This window comes from Oratosquilla oratoria, chromosome 9 (genome assembly GCF_046742065.1).
Source record: "Oratosquilla oratoria isolate Oo_2021 chromosome 9, ASM4674206v1, whole genome shotgun sequence".
NCBI classification, from domain to species: Eukaryota; Metazoa; Arthropoda; class Malacostraca; order Stomatopoda; family Squillidae; genus Oratosquilla; species Oratosquilla oratoria.
The window spans coordinates 78639368-78659984 of record NC_134785.1 but is presented as its reverse complement, the minus strand read 5'-3'; the positions used below and the strand labels follow the sequence as shown (position 1 = coordinate 78659984).

General features: G+C 39.8%; 1 protein-coding gene across 6 annotated transcripts in view; it reads left to right on the top strand.

Moving 5' to 3' along the window:
- The window catches only part of LOC143028632 (ATP-binding cassette sub-family C member 5-like), a 328912-nt gene that overhangs the window by 43339 nt on the left and 264956 nt on the right, over positions 1–20617 (top strand). For all 6 annotated transcript variants that reach the window (XM_076191041.1, XM_076191039.1, XM_076191038.1 and 3 more), the window contains exon 4: positions 14042–14218. In XM_076191041.1, coding sequence (XP_076047156.1) covers positions 14042–14218 — 177 coding nt within the window. The remainder of the gene's footprint in view (positions 1–14041; positions 14219–20617) is intronic.

Below are 20617 nucleotides of genomic sequence, written 5' to 3'. Positions count from 1 at the left end.
GAGTCCACTTGGCCAGACTGCGATGCGGTCACCACCCAGCACTTCTAAGCTACCAGAAGAGGCTTGACGACCGTGTTGTGAACAGCTGCCCAGGATGTAACACTTCACCCCATACCATACAACACATAATGGAAGACTGCATTATACACAATCATGCACGCAAACAACACAACATACACTCTATAAAGGATTTGTGGGAAAACCCAGTTTCGGCTGTGGCCTTCCTTGGGGAGACGGGACTGCTCGGACAGGCAGTCTAGGGAACGACAACAACAACAACAACACCAAAAGATCGGCTTCAGTCCCAGCACACATACGCGCGCTCCGCCTACTTGAGGAGGGAAGCGACTGCCCCCTTAAGGTGTCCGAATCCAGAAACTTTTATACCCCACCTTGGTGCAAGCCCATTCCCGAGTTCTGCCCCATGGAACAATCAAAAAGTGGACACCTGCCCTACATCGTTGCTGCCTCGTTTGAGGAGCATAAAGAATCACATGCCGATTCCATCGCAGTCTATACTGACAGGTCAAAATCTCCCGCTGGTGTGGGCTGCGCAGCCGTAACATCGTCTCAAACTTTCACGGCAAAATTACCCTTCACCTCATCTGTCTTTATGGCTGAACTTAATGCAATTTTACTCGCTTTGAAGCACTTTATTCTTAATTCAGATTTTAATGATTTTACCATTTATAGCGACTCTCAATCATCAATTTTAGCACTTACCAATTTTAGCACTTACCAATTTTAGCACTTACCAATTTTATTCCGTCCCACCCCGTGACATCTGAGATCCAAGAGTGGCTAACGAGAACAGCAGCCAGGGAAAAAACTGTCCGATTCTGCTGGTCCCCTGGACATGTTGGTATCATTGGCAATGAGAAGGCGGACAGAGCGGCCAAATCTGCAGCGGCCCGTCCCTTACCATCGCGCAGGGACTCTCCCTTTTCCGACATCCGCACTACCATCTCCTCACGCGTGCATAGAAAGTTTGACACCACCTGGGACAATATTAGAACGAACCAAAAGCTACGGAGCATAAAATATTCTGCAGATCGCTGGCCACTTCTTTCCCACCACAACCGTTTCTATCCGAAACTTTTAAACCGTTTACGTATTGGACATACAAAGGTAACCCACGATTTTTTATTCTCTCTTCCCCGGATTCCCCCTTCTTGTGAGAGGTGTGGCTCCCCCTTTTCCATTCGTCATTTCCTGCTCGAGTGCAGATACTACGAGCCTTGGCGGCGGAAGTGGGGCCTCCCTCCTGACCTCCATAAGATGCTTGGTGCTCCACCCATGATACAACCCCTTGTAGGATTTTTAAAAGACGTTAATTTATTCTATTATATTTAATCTTAACTGTGTCGTACCTATGTATTGGTAATCTTACTTCTATTGTAGTTCGCTACTTAATGTCTAGGCTTCGTATATATTTCATAGATCATTTTAATGATTAGTCAGACAATAACGTTGTAGTTGTTTTAATTTTTAGAATTTAGTATTTTAACCTCGTTATCTATTTTATCCCATGGCACGAATGGTCTAACGACCCTGTGCCGAGCTTTTGCCCACTCTAATTAATCAATCGATCAATCTCTTGCCAGACCAGTAGACCCAAAAAAGAAAAAGAAAACAGTATAATGTCCATAATTCAATGGAATATGGTTTTAATTCTCATCAAGAGCAGGTTCGGATTCTCTTTAAAGAACATGATGTGTCTGCTATTTGTCTTCAAGAAACTATGCTTGGCGATTTATCCCCTAATGTTGGACTTAATTATAAATTTTACAGATCTCCTCCTATGATTGGGGGCCGTGCCCATGGAGGTACTGGTATCATTGTTAAGAAATGTGTAAACCACAGAAGTGTCCAGCTACATTCAGTGTTGCAGGCTTGTGCAGTACAAATCTTTACCACTAAATGGATCACTTTATGTTCTTTATATTTGGAACCTGAACTGGAAGATCGACTCGTAGACATATATAACCACCCCCGTCAGTTTGAGATAAATGACCTACAATCTTTGATTGACCAGCTCCCTGAGCCTTTTATTCTAATGGGTGACTTTAACGCCAAGAATCCTCTATGGGGTGAATCAAGGTGTGATCCCTGGGGCAATATAATTGAAGAATTTATTGATAATAACGATGTCACTTTGATGAATGACTGTTCGAAAACTAGGTTTGATGTCTTTCACAACTCAAGTTCTGCTATAGACCTAACTATTTGTTCATCATTCTTAAGATTAGACTACAGTTGGTCTATAGATGAAGAATTACATGGTAGCGACCACTGGCCTATCCATATCAAATATTTAAAGAACACTCCCTCCTGTTGCTTACCTAAATGGAAGACAGGAGAGGCTAATTGGGAATTATTTAGGAGATCCACAGAGATTAATTATAAGACTAGTGATTTTGGTAGTAACTGTGATGCATATGATTACCTGGTAGACATGATACTTTCTGGTGCTTTCTCTTCCATTCCTAGGACAGCTGGTAAACCTCAACGCCCAGTAGTCCCCTGGTGGAACGATGAATGTGCTTTAAGCAGAAAGATTACAAGAACTTGCTATAAGAGATATCGGAGATATCCTTGTTTAGTCAATAAGATAATGTACAGAAGAGCTCGAGCAAAGCAGAAGAAAATCTTCAAGAAAGCAAGGAGGGAATCCTTCATTAAATATATTAGCGAATTGAAATATGACTCTTCCCCTACCTTAGTATGGAATAGAATTGGAAAATTACAAGGAAAGTTTACTCCATCTCCTTTACCCATTCTGAAGATAAATGACTCTTTTATATCAGATACAAGAGAAGTAGCAGAGGCTTTTGGAAGACATTATGCTGGTATTTCAAGCCCACTACATTATTCAGATGATTTCAGAAGAATTAGAGCCAAGACCATGATTATTCCTCCTACCAATACGAACTCAGAGGCATATAATCTTCTTCACCTTGGATGAAATGGATCATGCTTTATCTTTATTCTCCCCAACCTCTCCTGGAGAGGATGATATTCTTTATTCCATGGTTGCTCACTTATCGGTATCCTCGAAGAAATTCCTTTTAAATGTGCTGAACGGATTTTGGTCTTCTGAATCTTCTCCTAAATCTTACATACATACATACATATACCAAGGCTCTTTTTCCCCCTTACCAGGGGGGTAGCCAAAAAGGACAAGGCACAAAAACACTCGCACCCATTTCATCCCCGAAAACACTCCACACCCCTCCACCCTCCCTCTCATCTTAGCACCTCCTAGATGACGGGTCATCCCTGCACCCTGTCCACTGCCCTGGGTCAGAAGCAGTGTCGCAGGACACAGCGCATCCACAGCAAGGCCGCTTCATTAAATCGGTGACCCCCCCCTCTCTGTCCCCCCATATAAAGGAGAGGACAGGGAGAAATCCCTTAGGGCTGCGTCAAACATTTTTGCTCACACACACTACCTCACCCCCATTCCCCCGTCCAATCCACCTCATGCATCACAACATTTTCCATATACAACCATTCTCCATTCACCCCTGTCTTCTGTCCTCTCCCATCCTTCCTCAACCGACATTCCCCTCTTCCCCAAAGCCCCCTTCACCCCATCCATCCATCTCATCCTAGGACGTCCCCTCATGTTCACTCCCTCCACATCTGCCTTCCATATCTCCTTTACTAGTCTTTCTTCACTCATTCTTTCCATGTGTCCAAACCATCCTAATACTCTTTCATCCACCCTATCTCCCAGCTCCCTTTCCACCCCTGTTCTCCTCCTCACTTCCTCATTTCTCACTCTATCTAGCCTAGTAACCCCCATCATACTTCTCAGACACTTCATCTCATACACATTCAAGTTCCTTCTCTCTTCCTCTCTCATGTTCCATGTTTCTGCTCCATACAGTGCTGTTGGCACAATCACTCCTTCATACAGTCTCCTCTTAGCATACATTCCCAGATTCCTATTCCTCATTACACTTTTTAAACCACCAAGGCATTTATTCGCTTCTCTCAATCTACATTCTACCTCCACCTTCACTCCACCCTTTCCTGCCACATTTGCACCCAAATATCTAAAACTATCCACTTCCTCCAGTTGCTCTCCCTTAATGCTCACTTCCAGATTACTGCCACTTTCACCCCTTGTACATCTCATCACCTTACTTTTACAAACATTTATCTTCAGCTTTCTTCTATCACACACTCTTCCAAACTCTGTCACCAGCTTCCTCAATCCCTCCTCCGATCCTGCCACAAGCGCAGTGTCGTCCGCAAACAACAGCTGGCTCACCTCCCACTATTCTCCATTTTCCTTAACCATCTCCAATCCCTGACCCACTACCCTTGCATTCACCTCTCGCACCACCCCATCCATGTATAAGTTGAACAGCCAGGGTGACATAACGCATCCCTGACGAAGTCCAACCTTTACCTCAAACCACTCACTCTCTCCATTTCTAATCCTGACACATGCTCTACTACTCTCGTAAAAACTCTTGACAGCTCCTAGAAGCTTTCCTCCTATCCCGTATATCTGCATAACCTCCCACAGTGCCTTTCTGGAAGACTTAAATCATCATAGGAATCTTGAAGGCAGGAAAAGACTCTCATGACCCACAAAGTTACAGACCTATTGCTCTCACTAGCTGCATTTGTAAGATCTATGAAAGAATGGTTAATACGCGTTTAGTTTGGTTTTTGGAATCTAAAAATCTCCTATCTAACAGACAGTTTGGATTTAGAAGAAATAAGTGCACTCTGGACCCCTTACTTTTTATCACTCGTGAGATTCAGAATGCCTTCGCAATTCAGAACTCGAGCATTACTGTGTTTTTTGATTTGAAAAAAGCCTACGATACTACCTGGCGGGGAGGCATTCTGAAGCAAGTTGCAGAGTGAGGTATCGGGGGTAATATGTTCAATTGTTTAAAGGACTTCTTATCTGACCGTTACCTAAAAGTCCGAGTGGGCTCCTCTTTCTGTTGTGCATATTTTCAAGAGGAAGGGATTCCCCAAGGAAGTGTTCCGAGTCCTACACTCTTCAGCATAGCCATTAATAGTTTATTAGAACAAGTTCCCACAGGAGTTCATGGATTGGCTTATGCTGATGACTTTGCTATTGTGGGCAGCAAATCAACAACATTAGAAAAAGGCCAAAAGATTCAAGAGGTTATTAATTTAGCAACAACATGGGCTAATTGCAGGGGCTTCAGATTCTCTGCTGAAAAAACCAAAACCATAAGGTTTTCCAGACTAAGATGCAAGGAAGAGATACCAACACTATTCTTAGAGGGTGTCATATTACCATATGAAGATCAAGTAAAATACTTGGGTCTGGTTTTGGACAAAAGGTTGACATTCACAAACCACATAAACGAGGTTGTAGACACTGTTAAACAGCGACTTAATATACTAAAGGTAGTGTCTCCTTTCAACTGGGGAGCAGATCGTATAACTTTAATAAGGCTTTACCAAACATTGTGCCTTAGCAAAATTGATTACGGATGTCAAATTTATGGATCCTCATGTAAAACTTCATTAAAGAAGCTTGATATAGTCCACAATATGGCTTTACGGATCTGTTCGGGAGCCTATAGAACATCTCCAGTGGATAGCTTGTATGTGGACACAGGAATTCCTCCCCTCTATATTCGCAGGGAGGAATTAAGCCTTAGATATATATCTCGTGTCTTGACATCCAAACAGAATCCAAACTTCAAATTTGTAAAGCAGCCGGTAGACAGAGGTCCAAGGAAAAGTACTCTGCCGAAACCTTTAGAAGTGAGATGTGAAGTTGGGACAGAGAAGGTAGGACTTGTTCCTAATACAAATGCTGAGATCACGCCTCCTAAATTCCCTCCTTGGAACCGATGCCCCACTGAAATATGTCCTCCTAAAAAGAAGAAAAATAGAACTGCTGTAGAGCTAAAAAGTGAATTTTTAGAACATTTATCAGTACATGCTGATTCAATTTTTATTTATACAGATGGATCAAAATCCCAAGATGGTGTTGGTTGTGCTGTTGTATCTGATAGCACAGTTTTAAAGAGAAAGTTGCCTGATTTTAGCTCTGTTTTTACTGCTGAACTGCTGGCAGTCAGCAACGCCCTCAAATTTGTTTTTAATTCTGTTCCATGTAATAAGAACGTTATTTTTACAGATTCCATGAGCATTCTATACTCTGTAAATACATTAACATTATTATCTTGTCATTTTTTAGTCCAAGAAATACAGGAATGGTTGATAATCATCAACAACAGAAAGAAGATAAAAGTAAACTTTTGCTGGGTGCCGTCCCATGTGGGTGTCACTGGAAATGAAAAGGCCGATGCTGCAGCCAAAGCCGCCACTAGGCTCAGCCATATAACAGACCGAAAAGTCCCACATACAGACTTGAAACAAGTGATCCATTGTTATACAATGGAGAAGTGGCAAGAGGAATGGACAAGGCTGGACGGTAGTTATAAATTAAAAGAGATTCATCCCTTAGTGAACCCTTGGAAGTGTCCTCCTTTGGACAGAAGGTCAAGCATTGTCTTGACAAGACTGAGAATTGGCCATTCCTACATTACTCATAAATTTTTAATGGCAAGTGGAGCAGAAAGGCTGGCCCCTCAATGTCCCACTTGCCAAGTAGTTTTGACAATAAGACACATTTTAATTCAGTGCCCTGCATTCTCTAATAAGCGCAGGGCAAATTTCTTAACAGATTTATCTTTTAAAGAAATTTTAGGGGAGCAGAAAGGCTGGCCCCCCCAATGTTCCCCCCCCCCCTGAGGCCCAGTACTTTGATGTAGTGGGGGGGGGGGGCTTCCGTGTAGTAAGGACGGGTTGAGCTGTGCCAGCCAGGTGCAACCATACTGGAGAGGTCAGCCCCGAGCTACCAGACAAAAACTGAGCCATTTTTTTTTTTTTTTTTTTTTTTTTTTTGGGGGGGGGGGTGAATAGATAGGGGGTCCCTCACCCTTTTCCTTTGTGAACTCCCCTATCTCTATCCTTCATATTTGCTACCCTACTCTCCTTTTTCACCATCTTTCTCTAATACTTGTTAAGGAAGGTTCTGGTATCTTGGTGCCTCCCAAGCTACATGTCTGAACCCAGTCAAGTGGGGATGTATACCGCGAGGTCACTACTCCCTGCGAGGGCCGAAAGCTCACCGACTGGGGAATGCATGTTTGCGAGGCAGGTACTAGGCTGCCGACTTACTTTCTCCCTAGCCAGTACACATGCAGAGTGACTATGCCGGACCCATCCTAAATGGGACAAAACAAAAGAGGACAAACTTCCGGGTTGACAAAGTCTCTAACTCACCTCCGAGACCCTGCATGTGTAAATAGTCGTTTCTGGAACTTCCCGACTCTGCAGAGACTTTTCTTTTATTGCTTGAGGCATCAGGCAACTGCAGTATCTTCTATGTACTGATCCTTCCTTCTCAATATATGGTGTGGCTTATAAATATATACGATCATGGCGGCTGTTGACGCTACACATTCTAAACCCCCACCATTACCTGATCCTCCTCCTAAACCCCCCGATCCCTCTCCTAACATTGCCACACCAGGAGTAGGAGCTCCTAAAAAACCTGAAGATAACCTGCCATGTACTGTACCAAATGGAGATGAGAGAATTCTTTATATTAATTCTCTTCCCTCAGACTTGAATTGTTCCAAATTTTTGGAGATGTTTGGAAAGTTCGGAGAAATTAAAGTTATAAAGTATTGTGAAACTAGAAATTTTGAATCTTGGAGAATATGGATAGAATTTGCTTCTCATAAGGATGCTGTTAATGCTTTTAAGCATACATCTTTGGAGAGCTTAAAATGCAATTTAATTCAAAAAGTTCCCCACAATGTTAATGTGGACTTATTCTATCCAGATAGAGTTAATGAGGAAACAACAGAAAGAAGTGCTGAGAGGACACCTCTACCTGCTAGGAGGCTAATTGTTTCAACAAATTCAGAATTTTGTAATATCTTCAATTTCAAAAAATATTTGAGATCAATGGTAGGAACAATTAACAACTCTGATATTACCAGGTTCGGAAAGAACAGATTTTTGGTTTCTACAAGGTCTTATAGACAAGGGCACATGATCTCTAAACTTAAAAACACAGATATAATAAAAGAGGTCAAACCACACTATAATTTTAGTTATGCCAAGGGAGTAGTTTTCAGTCAAGATTTATATGACCTGTCTGGTGAGGAACTACTTGAAATGTGTGATAATAAAATTTGGAAATTTTTCAAGGTACCAAAGTCAAAAATAATTATTTTTACATTTAAAAATTATCAAATTCCAGAATATATATACATTGACAGAGAAAGATTTCATGTCAGAACTTTTAAGCATAGACCACTACAATGCTTCAAGTGTTTTGGCTATGGTCACTCATCAAAGGTATGCACAAAAGATCAGCTATGTGCAACCTGTTCATTACAAAAACATGAAGATGATTGTTCTAATCCTACATTATGTATAGATTGTAAGGGAAATCATAGTGCTAGATATAAAGAATGTGAGTCATTTAAAAAGAAAAAAGCAGCTATAGAGAAAGCTCAAACAGAACATCTAAGCATTGGCTAGGCAAAAAGACTTCCGTTCAGTAGACCTCAATATAGTGATGTTCTAAAAAATGGAAATTCAATTAAGAATCAACCTATAAAATCCAATCCCAATCCAAAACTTCAGCCTTCCCCCTCTGAGCTTGAAGTGCATTCAACTTCTCAGACTTCATCTCGGAAAGCTCCTTCGTCTCCTCTCCAGGGGACTCCAAAGACCTCTCAGGCAGCTATACTGCCTGATCTGGGTAATTCCCAGAATGACACCTTGATCAAAACCCCTCTCCAGGGGACTTCTCAGGCCTTACTAAAGACCTCCCAGGCAGCTTTACCGCCTGATCTGGGTAATTCCCAGAATGACCCCTTGATCAAAACCCCTCTCCAGGGATCTTCTCAGGCCTCACTAAAGACCTCCCAGGCAGCTTTGCTGCCTGATCTGGGTAATTCCCAGAATAACCCATTGACCAAAACCCCTCTCCAGGGAACTTCTCAGGCCTCACGAAAGACCTCTCAGACAGCTTTACCACCTGATCTGGATAACTCCCAGAATGACACCTTGATCAAAGCAACGCGTACAGCTCAGGTGCAAGATGTGGAGATGGAGCCTCAAAGACAAAAGAGACCCCGTACTCCCTCACCATCAACTAAATCTTCACATCATGGTAGGACACCAAAGAAAGGAAATAGCAGAACTCTCGAGAACCTGTCATATTCCTCTACAAAACATAAACCGAATCTCCAAAACAAACCATTCCATACCTGGAAAACCAAATAAAAAACCATCCAATAACAAATAATGGCCCTATGTCAATGGAACATGCGAGGTTTCCATTCAAATAGAGAACAGATCCGGGTTCTTTTTAAAGAACGTAATTTAGCCGCCATTTGTCTACAAGAAACTAAACTGGGCAATGTTATACCCAACTGTGGACACAACTTTACATTCTACAAATCTCCACCTCCTGTAGGTGAACGTGCTCATGGTGGCACAAGTATTATTTTGACCAAGTCATTACCACAAAAAGCTGTACAATTAAACACAATACTACAAGCTTGTGCATAACAAATCTTCATTAATAAATGGATCACTTTGTGCTCCCTGTATTTAGAACCTGACTTAGAATCTCGATTAGTGGACAGAGATGGTAATCCAAGGCAATTAGAAGTTAACGATTTACAATCACTTTTAAACCAACTACCTCAACCTTTCATTTTAATGGATTTTAATGGAAAGCATATATTATGGGGAGAAAATAGATGCGACCATCATGGACTTTTAATTGAAGAACTACTAGACTATAATGATATAGTTTTAATGAACGATGGTTCCCCCACAAGGTTTGATGTAGTCCACAACTCCAATTCTGCAATTGATCTTACAATATGCTCATCATCTTTAAGATTAGATTATCTGTGGTCAGTGGATGATAATCCCTATGGAAGTGACCACTTTCCTATACATCTTAAGTATGTCCAAAATATACCCTCCCCATGTTTGCCCAAATGGAAGACAAAGGAAGCAAATTGGCAACACTATGAAAGATCCACCAAAGTCACTCGTAAAGCTAATGATTTCCCTAGTCCTTCAGCTGCATATGAATGTCTAACTAGTATAATGACTGGAGGAGCTATGCTATCAATTCCCAAAACAACAGGGAAACCTTGATGTCCACTGATACCATGGTGGAATAGTAATTGTGCCTTGAGCAGAAAAATTACTAAAGCCTGTCACAAACGTTATCTAAGAAGTCCAATCCTGATAAACAGGTTGATATACAAGAGAAACCTTGCTAAACAAAAGCAAATTTTCAAAGAAGCAAGGAGAGAGACGTTCATAAGATACATATCAGAATTAAAGTATAATTCCCCACTTATTTTAGTCTGGGACAGAATATGCAAACTATCAGGGAAATTTTCCCCTCCCCCCTGCCCATTCTAAAAATCAACTCGGTTGTTATATCAGATACAAGAGAAGTGACAGAGGCATTTGCACAGCACTACTCAAATATCTCAAGTGCCAGTCACTACTCCCCTGAATTCCACAGTATAAGGAACACAACAGTAGTTACTCCGCCTGCTTGCACTAATGCTGAGGCGTATAACACTCCATTTAACATCGTCGAATTTGAACATGCCTTATCTTTATCTTCACCAACAGCACTTGGAGAAGATGATATCACATATGCAATGATTTCCCATCTACCTCGGGAGTCTAAAAAATTCTTTATTGATGTTTTTAATGAATTTTGGTGTTCAGGAACCTCTTATAAGTTGTGGAAAAACTCTGTTATAGTTCCATTTTTGAAACCTGGAAAAGACCCTAGTGATCCCAAAAGTTACAGGCCTATAGCTCTTACCAGCTGTATTTTTAAGATCTATGAACGAATGGTGAATATTCGTTTGGTGTGGCTCCTAGAATCAAAGAATTTATTATCAGAGAGGCAATATGGCTTCCGCAAAAACAGAAGTACTTTGGATCCCCTATTATATCTCACACGTGAGATACAAAATGCTTTTGCAATCCGAAATCAGACCATTGCAGTGTTCTTCGATTTGGAAAAAGCTTTTGACACTACCTGGAGAGCCGGTATTTTAAAACAGCTAGCAGATTGGAATATCGGTGGCAATATGTTTAACTTTGCCAAAGATTTTTTATCAAATCGATATTTAAAAGTGCGAATAGGCTCTACCCTATCATCAGAATATCTACAGGAAGAAGGTATTCCACAAGGAAGTGTCCTTAGCCCAACCTTCTTTAGTGTTGCCATTAATGGATTACTTGAACAACTCCCTGTCGGAGTAATTGGCCAAGCATTCGCAGATGATATTGTTTTTATATGTAGTAAATCTACTGCAGTTGAAGCCTGTATCAAAATTCAGAATGCAATTAATGCTGCTACTAAATGGGCAAATAATACAGGATTTAAATTGTCTACCGAAAAAACTAAAGCTGTACGCTTTTGTAGAACACAAAAAAGGGAAGTAATCCCAACATTATTTTTAGAAGACTCAGTTATAATATATGAAGACAAAGTTAAATATTTAGGAATTGTTTTTGACAAAAAATTAACTTTTGCTGACCATATAAGTGAGACAGCAGTTAATGTCAAACAATGATGTAACATTCTTAAAGTTGTTAGTGGCATGAATTTTGGAGCTGACCACACTACTCTATTAAGATTATATCAAGCCATATGCCTAAGTAAGATTGATTATGGCTCTCAGGTTTATGCTTCAGCATGTAAGACACTATTGAAAAAACTGGATGTAGTACACAACATGGCGCTACACATTTGTACTGGGGCTTTTAAGACTTCTCCTGTTGAAAGTCTTTATGTGGACTCTGGTTTTCCCCCTCTTTCCATTCGAAGGGAAGAACAGGGTTTCAGATATATGTTAAGAGCACTAACTACACATTCTAATCCAAACTACAAGTATATAAAACAACCTATCGACAGAGCACCCACTAAACCTACTTTGCCTAAGCCCCTTGAAGTGAGATTAAACAATAGTACAAGAGAGGTAGGCTGTATTCCTCCCCTAGTTATGGAAATCACTTTTGCAAAATACCCTCCGTGGTGTAGGCCTCCTATAAACATTTGCTAAATGAAAGAAAGCAAAAAGATCAATTCAAGTGCTCAACTGAAAAGTAACTTCTTAGCCCATATTTCTGAACACAAAAACTTGATTGCTGTATACACTGATGGGTCAAAAACGGCTACTGGAACTGGATGTGCTATCATCCTTGGAGAAAAAATAATTAAAAAGAGCCTTCCCAATCAATTCTCAATTTTTAATGCAGAAATTTATGCTATCTATAGCTGTCTAAAACTTATTTTTAACACAAGCAGAAATGAGGATTCATATATTATTTATTGTGATTCCCAAAGTGCATTGACAGCGCTACAAGGATTGATACCCTCTAATCAACTTATCCAAGAGGTGCAGAATTGGCTGGTCCTCCTGCACTCTCGAAAACAAATTGACATAAAGTTCTGCTGGGTTCCTTCACACGTGGGAATTCATGGAAATGAGCAAGCTGATACAGCTGCCAAACAGGCAGCTTCCACTCAGGGTTCCTGCTCTTCAAAGGTTCCCTGCGAAGACCTAAAATTATTTATTAGATCATACTGTAGGATCAGGTGGCAGGACCAATGGTCCAACACGAACAACAATTTTAAACTAAAGTCAATCGGACCTTCTGTCAGCCCCTGGACCTATACAGGAATGGACAGAAGGTCCAGCATTGTTTTAACACGCCTACGTATAGGGCACACATACCTAACCCACAAGTACCTCCTAACTAGTGGAGCAGAGAGACAGGTCCCCCAGTGCTCCAATTGTAATATTAACATCACAGTGAGGCATATACTTACCGAATGTCCTCTCTATTCTGATCAAAGAAGAAAATTCAGTTTAGCCAATAAACCGCTAACAAGTATTTTAGGAATGGATGCCCCTGTAGGAAGGGTTTTCAAATTTTAAAAGAGACGAATTTATTTTATGATATTTAATTATATAGTTTGTTTGTGAATGATTAGGATATACTGTACTTCTGTTTGTTGTAGATGAGTAGAGAAGTAAACCTTACTTGTTATGAATGTGAAAAATAGCATCTACATATTTTGAATATATAAAATAACTTATGATTTTATAACTAAAATAGATTGTATATTAGTATTTTAATGTATAGATAACTGGTTGACATATATGCGCTGAATGGCCTTTGGCTCCGGCGCGTGGCAAATAGCCACAAACTTCATAAATCCAATCCCAATGTCCCACTTGGCAAGTAGTTTTTATAATAAAACACATTTTAATTCAGTGCCCTGCATTCTCTAATAAGCGCAGGGCAAATTTTTTAACAAATTTATCTTTTAAACAAATTTTAGGGGAGGAAGCTCATGTGAAGAATGTTTTAAAGTTTTTAAAAGACATCAATTTATTTTATGAAATTTAAAATTGTGTATATGAATGCTTGTGAGTGTATGTTGTTGTGATATGTTTTTGTGAATGTTTATTGTTTTAACTGTTTTACTTCAATTTTTATCTATACAAGATAAATATGTGCTGAATGGCGTACCGGCTCCGGCGCTTGGCCTTCGAGCCAAAGATTCCATAAATCAAATCAAACCTACCCAACCTATCCCTCACCCACTCCCTTCCATGCATCACAGTGTCATCCAAGCACAGCTATTTTCCACCCACTCCTATCTTCTGCCTTCTCTCTACCTTCCTTAACAGACATACTTTTTCATACTGATTTTTTATGTTATGCTTGACCAAGATTGTTGAGAAATTGTGTTTCCATTTTTTACATTTATTTGTGTATGTACATAGCTTTCATCACAGGTTTCCTTTTTTTTCTGCAGCTTTTGGGGATATGTTTCATACTTGCTTTGCAACAACTGTCCTTTCTACATGGTTTTGTAATATCCTCTCACCATTGTCTTATGTACCATCAGTAGAATGTCACTAATTACATCTTTTGATAGGTACATGGGCATAGAATGCACCCTTGAACGAGGATTTTCACTAAATGAGTCTGGTATTGCACAAAACTTGAGACATGAGAAATACTTGGATATTCACCATGACTACGAGCCAGGATCCCCAGCATCTCGGTACTATGCAGCACTCAGGCATCTCATACCTGTGAGGAAGAAAATGAAGTGAGTATTAGAACTATGTAATGTTTGGTTAAGGGATGAAAAACAGAAGAATTTAATAAGAAAGAAAGAATACTTGTAATAATTTAGACAGTCGTGTAAGGAAATTAATTTCTTTGAAATTATGGGTGTATATAACCATAGGTGCATAGTGATTGTACCCATATTCTGGTATAGTCATTTCTAACTTTGGATTTTTTTTTTTTTTTTCTTCTTCTTCGTCTTGTCTATTTTTCCCAAGTCACATCCTTGTTTTTGTTATGCAATCTCACACTTTTTGTTAAACCTGTCCTGTTTCTGTCTCTCTAGTCTTTGGCACATGTTTGTTCACTCATAGGTTGTACCTTACCTTACCGTCGTGCCATATCCTCTTGGACTTCGGCAACCATGGAGCACCACCGTTCACAGTCCCTAGTTACTTGTAACATCTGTGCTGGTTTGAGTTGTTTTCCCGTCGCCCTCATCAGCCCGTCCATATACTTCTCCCTCTGCTTTCCTCTTGCTCTCCTTCCCTCCACCATTCCCATCATTACCACCTCTTCCAACCCTTCCCTCATCAATATATGTCCTAAGAACCGCAACTGTCTTTTCCTTATTGTTGTCATCAATTCCCTATCTGTCTCCATTTCTCTCAATACTTCTTCATTTGTTTTCTTCGCTGTCCATGGTACTCTTAATACTCGTCTCCATATCCACATTTCTGCTGCTTCTAAGTTTTCCTGCAATTTTTTGCTGATTGTCCACGCTTCTGAACCATATAATAGTGTTGACCATATAAATGTTTTAACTGTTCTTCTCCTTATATCTGTAGACATTTTCTTGTTTGTTAAAACCCCTTTCATTTTCTGAAACGTGCTTTTAGCTATCGCTATCCTTGATTTGATTTCTTTTTCACATCTACAATCTTCTGTCAATACGCTTCCCAGGTATGAAAATTTGGTTACTTGTTCTATTCTTCTCCCTGCTATTTGCACTTGCACTCTTGGTGGATCTGTTTTACTGGCCACTAGTATTTTAGTTTTCTCAATATTTACATTTAAACCTTTCTCCTCACTAGCTCTTACGGTTACATTCAATAGATGTTGCAGTTTTTCTTCTAAGTCAGCCACCAATACTGTGTCATCAGCATATCTGATATGATTTATATTAAATCCTCCAATTTTAATCCCTTCCATTTCCTCTAATTCCCTAAGGATCATCTCCCCATATAAATTGAATAAATCTGGAGACATAACACAGCCTTGATGCACTCCCCTCTTTATAGCTTGAAATTCTGTTCTTCCTCTCCTTACCCTCACTGCTGCTCTTTGCTTCCAATACAAATTTCTGATGATACTCATGTCTTTGCTATTTATATCCACTCTTTCCAAAATATTTATCAAATCCTCATGTCTTACCCTATCAAACGCCTTCTCGTAGTCAACAAAGCAAAGATATTCATTTTGTTGTTTTTCTATCATCCTCTCCATAATCATTATTATAAAAATTGCATTTGCTGTTCCTTTCCCTTCTATGAAACCAAATTGCTCCCATGAAACTTGTTCTCTCACTTTATTTCTTATTCTATTTAAAACTATCCTTAATATAATTTTGGTTATTTGACTCATGATACTGACTGTGCGATGTTTACTACATTCCATTTATCTTTGGTAGTGGTATAAAAATCGAGTTACACATGTTCCGTTATTGTACCCTTTTCGTAAATTTGGTTTAATAGACTAGTGAGTTTTCTTATTGCAAAATCCCCTAATGCCTCTAACATTTCAATCATCACACCATCCTCACCCATGGCTTTCCCTTTTTTCATTTTCTTCATTGCAAATTTCACTTCCTCTTCCATTATTTCTTCCCCATCTAGATATCTATAATTTTCCTCTTCTCCTTCTTGTCTGTCGTCCTCAAATAGGTCCCTTACATACTCCTCCCATCTATGTATAATATCCTCCTCGTCCATTAAAACCTTTCCTTCTCTATCTTTGATTGCTCCCCATTACTCCCCTTTCTCTTGGTAATTTCTCTAATCTTATCATACATCATTTTAGAATCCCTTTTTTCAAGGTCCTCAATTTCCCTACATTGTTCATCAAGCCAACTCTCCTTGGCATCTATACACTTCTTTTTGATTTGTATATTAAGTTCTCTATATTCATTTCTATCCCCATTTTTAGCTTCTCTTCTCTTATCCATTAGTTCAAATATTTCCTGTTATCCATTTGTTTTTCCTCTTCCTATTTTCAGGAAGTACCTTTTTATTTCCCTCTTCTATTGCTTCACATAACCTTTGCCACTGAAACCCCGGATCATTTACATCCCCTTCTTCTCACAGCACTTCATATTTATTTTCTACTGTAACCAAATACCTCTGTTTCAAGTCTTGTAAATGTCGAGAAAGACTTCCCATTTCTTCCTTGTTCCTGTGGTATTCATGAATTCCTCCCAGTTTGTTTCTTCAAACAATTTTTTCAACCCTAAGTAATCTGTTTTCCTAAAATTGAGTCTCTCTTGCCTGCGTGATTTATTCCTTGTCTTTATTTCGTCTTCCTCCATCTGAAATTCAGTTGTAACGATCATATTTTTCCTCTTCCTATTTTCAGGAAGTACCTTTTTATTTCCCTCTTCTATTGCTTCACATAACCTTTGCCACTGAAACCCCGGATCATTTACATCCCCTTCTTCTCACAGCACTTCATATTTATTTTCTACTGTAACCAAATACCTCTGTTTCAAGTCTTGTAAATGTCAAGAAAGACTTCCCATTTCTTCCTTGTTCCTGTGGTATTCATGAATTCCTCCCAGTTTGTTTCTTCAAACAATTTTTTCAACCCTAAGTAATCTGTTTTCCTAAAATTGAGTCTCTCTTGCCTGCGTGATTTATTCCTTGTCTTTATTTCGTCTTCCTCCATCTGAAATTCAGTTGTAACGATCATATTTTCTTACTGGGCAAAGGTAGTTCAAGGAGCTGATAATGTCTGGTTCTTTGGTTAGTAACAGATATGATCTTGTGGGGGTGTCATCTCTTACCCCAGTCACTTCCTTTACCCACTGGGTCATTGTGTTCTCCATTGCTATACTCAATAGGGTATTTCCCTAGGAATCTGCTTTGCCACTTCCATCCCAATCCTAGTTGACCTCACCAAATTTAAAATCTCCAATAAGGACTATGTTACTGTTTTATTCAATATTTTTCTTTAGGAAAGGAGCTGTATCCATTAAATTTTCTTGATATTCGGTTTCATCCCAAGCTTTTGTCTTGCAGGGAACATATTCCACCATGAAGTCTCTTTTAATGTGTCCTTTAGTACTGATCTTTAGGTAAATTATTCAGCCCTGCCTTCACTCAGCTTTGCTTCTTCCAAGTTTGTCACTTTTTACCACAAACATTACTCCTCCACCATTTTTATCTTCTCTATCTCTTTTCCAGGAGGTGTATCTGTTGTTCCCCAACTAAACAATTTATTTATTTTATTTTTATTTTTATAGTTTAGTTTAGTTTCTTCTAGACACAATATACATACATACATGTACCAAGGCTTTTTCCCCCTTACAAGGGAAGTAGCCAAAAAGGAAAAGGCATAAAATCATTCCCACCCATTCCATCCCTGAATACACTCCACACCCCTCCACCCTCCCTCTTATCTTAGTACCTCCTGGATGACGGGTCATCCCTGCACCTTGTCCACTGCCCTGGGTCAGAAGCAGTGTCGCAAGACACAGCACATCCACAGCAAGGCCGCTTCATTAAATCGGCGACCCCCCCCTCTCCGTCCCCCCCATGCATAAAAGGAGAAGATGGGGAGAAATCCCTTTGGGCTGCGTCAAATTTTGCTCACACATACTACCTCACCCCCCATCCCCCCTCCCATTCCACCTCATGCATCACAACATCATCCATATACAACCATTCTCCATTTACCCCTGTCTTCTGTCCTCTCCCATCCTTCCTCAACAGACATTCCCCTCTTCCCCAAAGCCCCCTTCACCCCATCCATCCGCCTCATCCTAGGATGTCCCCTCATGTTCACTCCCTCCACATCTGCCTTCCATACCTCTTTTACTAGTCTTTCTTTACTCATTCTTTCCATGTGTCCAAACCATCCTAATACTCTTTCATCAACCCTATCTCCCAAGGAAGTTGGGAGACACAATATATCAGGCTTATTTATCCTTAAGGGGGTACGCGACACCTGGGGGGGTGAATTTGGTCAAGATATGGCATTTTTCAAAACTGTGTTCAAAATGTTCGTATACCACTTAGAAATAAATCCCGACAAATAATTTTCCAGCCGCGCGCAATTTAAAGGTCCTGGGTGAGGATTAAAGGGACAGATTTAAAGGCGCAACCCACACTAGAAGGAGGCGTGCCACTTAGGACCTTCAGGCGCAGCGAATAACGTTGAAATTTGATTGAATTTACACTCGCCCAGTGTATCAATGGCCAATACGATTGTGGAGGGGAAGGGAGGAAGGTGGAGGGAGAATATTTCGCCAACTTTGTGCGAAACTAAGCGTTAGTTACCGGCTAGCTCCGAAAAGGGAAGTACGCATGTCTCATGAGCTCTCATTGCAATCTATTACTTTAGCTAGTACATATTACTCTTTAGTACAGTCATCATGGGTAGCAAAAAGAACAAAAGAACATCACAATGACAAAAAACAGCAGTTAAAGATGGCAAGCAGTCAAAGACGACTAAAGATCTCACCACCTCTCACTCCACCACCGCCCTCACCTGCACCTCTGTGACGGTGACAGAGGTAAAGGACAACATTAGACTAAACAATTCCAAGAGGAAGATTAAATCCAAAGAAGAAAGCAAGAGGAAAAAGATCAAGGCTATACAGGAAGAAGAAAGAAGAAGGGACATCATATGATGCTGGAGGGGGTGCCCTACCAACATAGATTGGCGAGGGGAATCTGATGAGGAAAGAGAAAGCGCCCACTACTGGAAAATAAACCTCTTTCCAATGATTTAGATACCCTGAAGACCCCCAGCAGAGAGGTTTCATATGAAGAAACCGCCAAAGGTGCAAAAAAGCAAATTATATGATGTTGTCGTCTGTGCGTCGTCACTACTGTGACATACTTATACTTTAGTTTTTCAGTATTTAAAGTACTTATAATTAAAATATGTTGATAATTTTTACTGTACTTACTTATTATATAATAAAAATTAAGCCATGAAAAAATCAGTCAAATTGGTGAAACTATAAGCAAGTTACAGATATATTCATATTTCAAGTTGCCATATCTCCGTTCGATATTTTTCTACTTTTTTTTAATCATAAAAAATCTAATATACATTAGATTTAGATGAAACTTACAGGGAATATTACTTTTAGTAACTGCTAGGGCCGATCGTTCGAATATTTTGAATAGGATGAAAGAGTTCGGAGTAATAATGGAAACGAGCAAAATAATGGTATTTTTCGCGATTTTTGCCAGCCATTAAAATTGAAATGCCTGTATGCAAAAGTATAAAGGAAATTGTTCAATTACTCAATGACCGGCCCTAGGTGTGCCTACTGACTAATCATAGCCAAAATATAAAACAAATTGGTCCACGTATTATGGTGCTGTGCACTTTTAAATGTCGCTACTGGTATACGTACATGTGTACATGTGTACATACATCATTCTGCTTCACCTAAAATGTAGGCAATATGGATACCTATTTACCTGAGAAGTTTCAGCTCTTTACTCCAAATATTTTAGAAAATGACCTCCAGGTGTCGCGTACCCCCTTAAGTAGTCATTTATGTCCAACCTATCTGATAGTAAACCATCAACATTAGCATATGCTATTCTAAGTGTCCTTGTAGTGCTTACTTTGCAGTACTGCCTTCTTGTTTTCAGAGAAACTATTTCAGCACCTCACATATGTACAACATTGTGAGTGCAGTGAAAGAGCAGCAAGTGGGGGGCTTGTATAAAAACAAAAAATGGGTGTTCATGTATATGGTACAAATTATTCATAATAGCTTGTGGATGCTCTAGACCTTTTTGAGTATATTTGCTCTTGTAAATGCTTGTAAGAGGTAGCACAGTATCATTATTCTGGGTGGTTGGCAAATATTTGCCTGATTGTAATTTTAAAGAAAAGAGCTACACTTGTTCTAGCAACTGTGAGACATGTACAACATTGTGAGTGCAGTGAAGCAGCAGCAAGTGAGGACTTGGATGAAAAAAAAAAATGGGTGTCCATGTGTATGGTACAAATTATTCATAAGGTCATTAACATAAACAAAGAACATTACTGGTGCTAACACTGATCCCTGTGGGACTTCACTAGTAACTACCCTCCATCCAGATATCCTGTTCCTCAGCACTATATACGAGGGGTGATCAAAAAGTAATGACAGTGATACCATATATTTTCACGGTACAGAGGTAAATCCAAATAGTGG